This window comes from Dreissena polymorpha, chromosome 12 (genome assembly GCF_020536995.1).
Source record: "Dreissena polymorpha isolate Duluth1 chromosome 12, UMN_Dpol_1.0, whole genome shotgun sequence".
Lineage (NCBI taxonomy): Eukaryota > Metazoa > Mollusca > Bivalvia > Myida > Dreissenidae > Dreissena > Dreissena polymorpha.
The window spans coordinates 26,709,726-26,715,372 of NC_068366.1; the positions used below are offsets into that span (position 1 = coordinate 26,709,726).

General features: G+C 35.5%; 1 protein-coding gene across 2 annotated transcripts; it reads left to right on the forward strand.

Annotated features, from left to right (window-relative positions):
• Positions 1–5,647, forward strand: LOC127852839 (tubulin polyglutamylase TTLL5-like). Of its 2 annotated transcripts, none has more exons than XM_052386846.1 (3): positions 1–247; positions 588–715; positions 1,105–5,647. In XM_052386846.1, exons 2-3 carry the CDS (start codon positions 638–640, stop codon positions 3,382–3,384), a joined length of 2,358 nt encoding a protein of 785 aa, XP_052242806.1. In that variant the 5' UTR covers positions 1–247; positions 588–637; the 3' UTR covers positions 3,385–5,647. The 2 variants fall into 2 exon arrangements, with proteins under 2 accessions (XP_052242806.1, XP_052242807.1); XM_052386847.1 differs by having other exon boundaries at positions 1–243.

The following is a 5,647-nucleotide window of genomic DNA, read 5'->3' on the forward strand; positions in this document are numbered from 1 at the left end:
TGTAATGAAAATGGTACCAGTTGCTAGCTGATGAACGAGATATCAATCATTACACTAACGAACTCATTTCATCTTATTTTAAGGATATTAAATGTTAACTTATGCAACATCAAAAATAACTACAGTATGAAAATGTGGGTCGAAAATGTGCGGTTCGAAATGTTTTGCTGCCATTTAAGGTTGTTAGGTCACGTGATGTAAACATAAAGGAAGACCGTGATTGTGTCAAGGATATCTCCCAATGTATGTAAGTATCAATGATAATCAACGATCTGTGATTGACAAAACATTTAAATAATATTTAAGAATACGTGTGTTAAATGTGCATACAATGTTATCACCATATCTGCCAATATCGCCAATTCGTCGTCGCCATAACTTTCGGATAACCAAATTCGGACAAATAGTTTTTGATTGTTTAAATAATGTATTTGGCAAAAAAAGTGTTTATATAATTTATTTTGCACATTATTTGCCTCTCATTCGTAATATAGTGTTTTATGTTTACAATACACTGAAAAAATTGTTATTTAAAAAGCACAAGCAGTTTTTATGTATGATTTAATCTCAGTATTTTACTGATGTAGGTCACAGGGATGGATAATGCCTTAAACACAAGAAAGCCAGCGGTTTTAATATGTCGAAGGAAACAGTTAAGCACCCCTTGGTTTTTCGTCTCAATGACTTTGGTGAGGGACCAGAACTTGTTCGACAGGTAAAAACTCTTATATAAATTAGGGCTCCACATTAAAAGTAGTCTGATTGTCTGGGACAACCAAAATAAAAGTCCCTGAGTAAGTTAAAAAAAAAATTTAAAAAATCTGCTAATGTGACAAGAGTAAAATTTTTTTTTTCAATGTCTTCTTTTTCTCTTATAAATTAGAAAATGTGTTTATAAAATCCATAATTTTGACTTTTATGTCTTTCCAAAAGTTATTATTGTTCACATTTAAATGATATTAAAAGCTTTTGATATATACACACATTATTGACATATTGTTCTTTACCTTAATGTTACTAAGGGAGATAAATCTGAAAGTTCAGTTCTTAAGACTTATGGTTAGTGCCCTGATGATAAAATGACGTTCTTACTTTCTGCTTAAGGTCTTCTTAGAAAGAGGTTGGCAAGAATACGAGGAAGAGACCCAACATGAGTCTGATTGGAACTTCTGGTGGCGAACATCACGATTTCGCTTGCGTGACTATGAGAATGTTTTCCATTGGCAGAGGCTTAATCATTACCCAAACTCAACAGTAATTACCAGAAAGGATTGCCTGGTTCGTAACATCAGACGTATGCGAGGTGTCCATGGGGCAGGAGTGTATAATTTCAGTCCATTATCTTTTAATTTGCCAAATGATTACACAAGATTTGTTGCCGAGTATGGCAAACTGAAATCTAAAACCGATGCAAATTTGTTTTCATGGATATGCAAACCAGCTGACCTGTCAAGAGGTCGTGGAATTTTCATATTTAGAGATATTTCAGAATTGCAATACAATTGCAATGCAGTAGTCCAGCAGTATGTCGCAAATCCTTTGCTGATAGGTGGATATAAGTTTGATATTCGACTGTATGTTGCAGTTCCATCTTTTCATCCGTTAACCTTTTATGTGTACGAAGAGGGCATAGTGCGATTCAGCACTGAGAAGTTTGACCTGTCAGCACTAAACAATATCTTCTCGCATCTTACAAACACCTCAATCAACAAGCATGGGCCCCAGTACCAAACAGATAAAGAGCGTGTTGGACCTGGATGCAAGTGGACTGTGACCCAGTTACGATACTACCTTCACCAAAGCAACATTGACGATCGCATGATTTGGGCCAGAATCATCAATATAATAATTTTAACACTACTGGTTCAAGCGCCCCAGGTTCCAAAGCAGCGAAACTGTTTTGAATTATACGGTTTTGACATTCTGATTGACGACAAGTTGAAGCCATGGTTATTGGAGGTGAACTACAGCCCAGCCTTGAATAATGACACGCAGATCGATGTTGCAGTGAAGAAACCCATGCTACATTGCCTTATCGATATGGTGAACTTCAGAGAGGGTGATGCCGATAGAGGCAGTATTGATAAAACCTTCAATTCAGGAAATAAAAGAACACAGGGTAGAGCATCAGCCAATATAAACAACAATAACAGACAAGATCTGGAACGAACTATCAGCTCAAGTCGGCTCAGTAATCATGGTAGCATGCAAAGGATGAATTCCACATTGTCAATTGTGCTATCGCAACAGGAGACAGTGTCCTTTATACATCAAGATAACTTGTTGCTGCTGTCCACTAATGATGAGAAACCATGTTTTGGTTTGCCCCTGGTTCATGCTGTGGAAGAGGACGAAGATGATCAGTATGTGAGTGATTTTGAAGATGCTCAAATGTCCAGGTTGAATTGTGACCTAGGAGCATCTAGTCCACAGAACCACAACAGATCTGGCGGAATGATAAGGTCCAGCTCTGGATATGATAGAGAAATGAGCAAGGTGACATTGGTGGAAATGTTGGAAGAAAAGGCTAAAAAGGTAAGTGATACTGATGCGAAAGGGAAGGGAGACAATGCAGGGCATAAGAAGTTAAGTTTTACGGACAGTGCATATTCAAGTTTTTCAGACAATTCTGACAAAAATACATATGGAAACTCGCCATGGAAATTTAAAAACCATGCTCAGAAAATGGAAACAAATTCAGTGGATCCATCTGAAGAGGCTGCAAAGAGCTCAAGGGTAACAAAAGTGTACACAATTAAGTCCTTAAGGCCAACATTGAATTCTATCTCATTGCAAAAGGTGTCCAATCGAGGAGTTGCTAAAGGGAACGACTCATACCTACCATTATATAAAGCGCCTGGCAAATTGCCTCAATTTGACAGTAACAAAGCAAGTACTAAAAAGATTCCTGACAGATCTGTATCGAGGAAATCATTATCGCGTTTACATTCCAAACGTGGCAGTATTAGTGTCAGAAGTGATTTGGGTATAAGCAGAAAACCTCGGGAATCATGGTCGAGAGTATCAACAATAGTAAAAGGTGAGAAAGATCTCATTAGTCTGTCCCTAAGAACAGAAACACAACTATCTAATGCTAAAATGAGCCAAAGATCAGTGACTATTAGTCATTACCAAAAATGCCCTCCGCCAAGGATAGGAGATTTCTTTCTAGTGTTTCCGTTCAACGAGCTGACCTACAAGACTGCCAACGCTACCCTGGACCCGCACGTGATCATCAGGGAGACTCAGAAACTCATGAAGGACATGAAGCAGCAGATCGACAGCAGGCCGGGCGACACGAACGTCGGAGGTTTGTTACCGTTTGGTTCCCGCCCTGACGGGGGGCGACTCTGGTCCCCTGTTAGACCACCTCCAGATGAGTAGCAGCACTAGCAACAGGGGAGGGAACAGGTACTCCAACATTTAAGGTCTTGAAAAAACATGCTTATCAATATATATTTTACCATCCTAGATGTAACGCTTTTTCCAGCTTTTTAGTAGGGTTATGTCGAATTTATTAATTATTAAAGGCCGGTTAAGGTTTTCCTGCAAGATGAAATATAAGTTTTAGTGTGCATGTAACAAGCACCTGTATCAGTACCTATTACATATATTCATTTGGAACTTAGCCCTCTTGTTTTAGTTTAAATTTATTCATGTTTTACATTTGATTTGTTTTGTTATGGTATGTTAGAAGATTGCCAACAAATCAAAGTGACCTGTTAAAGGAATGGATGGTATAAGTTTGGGTTGTGATTGATTGTTGATACAAAATTCATATCCTCATACAAATTTTAAGAAAGGACATATTGGAGTTACTCTGTTGGTCGGTTTGTTGGTTAGTAGGTCAGACAGAATAATGTGACAAAAGTTTGTGTAGCAAACTACTTACACTTTTCTCAAGCAATTAAATTGAAACGTATATAATGCCACCCTTTTCATGCCTTTTGGTCCATACATAGCAGAGTTATTTGCCCTTGACCATTGCTATGAAAGTAGTGCAGAGGTATTAGACACATTTGTGATAAAACTTTTGTTATTTTCAGATTATATAGGCTATTGTGTAGTTATGGTTACTTGTGTCTTTCAATCATTTCTTCCGTGATCATATTGTATATCAAAAGTTAATGTTTTCTCACCATGTTACTTTTATTACATATATATATCAAGTATGTGTTTTTTATTAAATTCTGTTAATTCACATAATGGTAAGATGTACTTCTTTTGTGTAAGCCTGATGAATCTATATAGATTGACATTTTGTAAATCTCTAAAACGTATGTGGAAGTGTAAATGCAGTGTTTATTTTCTTAAAAACAGTGACAGACGTTAGACGAGGAAATCAATTTTTGACAAAATAGCTCAGGTTTTCCAATATGGTTTAGAGAAAGTTTAAAAGTGTTATTTGTACGCACAAGAGGTTAATAATATTTATCTGAAATTTACCTGTAAGGCAATATCCATTTTTTGCCACATTTAAGTAAAATCATTACGGTCTTTTGCATCAAATTTTGTTTCTTATGATTGTTATTTATTCATTTTGTTTGATTTCCACATCATGGCGTGGTGTCATGGAAACTCAGCAAATATTACTTAGTAATTTCCAAATTACATAATCTACATTAATGTTTTCTCAAAATGTGTATATGGCTTGTCTATGAAAATAAGGTTATCACTGCACTTTTAAGTACTTGAAAATCAATTTTTAATCAGTTCTTTATGTCAATGTGTACTGTACAGTTATGGAAGTATTTTTTAATCATCCGTTCAAACTGCCAAGAGGGCGATAAATGTTTAAGAATAATTTAGCCTCGTTATGTGGTTGACTTTGTGTTTGACCAATCAGTACCTCTGGTTGTGTTTGACCAATCAGTACCTCTGGTTGTGTTTGACCAATCAGTACCTCTGGTTGTGTTTGACCAATCAGTATCTTTGTGATAGGCCAATCAGTATCTCTTTTTGTGATAGGCCAATCAGTATCTCTGTTTGTGTTTGACCAATCAGTATCTTTGTTTAATCATTTTCCCATTTCTGTTTAACACTTAGTTTGTTGTGCAGTTCAAGCATTCAAACTTAACATGTAAATGTATCATTTGTCACCACAAGCATTCAAGATCAATATTTAACATAACTTGTGCTGAACATGTAAATGTATCATATGTCACCACAAGCATTCAAGATCAATATTTAACATAACTTTTGCTGAACATGTAAATGTATCATATGTCACCACAAGCATTAAAGATCAATATTTAACATAACTTGTGCTGAATATGTAAATGTATCATATGTCATGGTGAGCCATTCTAAACTTCCTGCAAATGTGACCTTGATAATTAACTAATGAATGTGGTTACATGCATTAAGTTATCTTTGATATAGGTTACATCATTATGCAAAATATTACAAAGTATTCATTGGAAATCCATGTATAAAATATGTAAATAAAACAACTTTACTGTTGATTAGTATCATTATATTTTTATATTTTTACTTCTATGCAAAAGAATGAAAAAGAAATTATATAAATCTGGGAACATGTCTAGTGGCATTTAAACGAGAGATGTTAATTAAAAAAGTGTGATGTTCTTTGAAAATGTGCATTTTTAAAGGCCAGTTTATTGTTGATAGGGTATATATATATATA

Coding starts and splice junctions, on each gene's coding strand:
- LOC127852839 (XM_052386846.1), top strand. CDS start 638: ATGTCGAAGGAAACAGTTAAGCACCCCTTGGTTTTTCGTCTCAATGAC. Junction 716..1,104: donor GACCAGAACTTGTTCGACAG/GTAAAAACTCTT, acceptor TTTCTGCTTAAG/GTCTTCTTAGAAAGAGGTTG.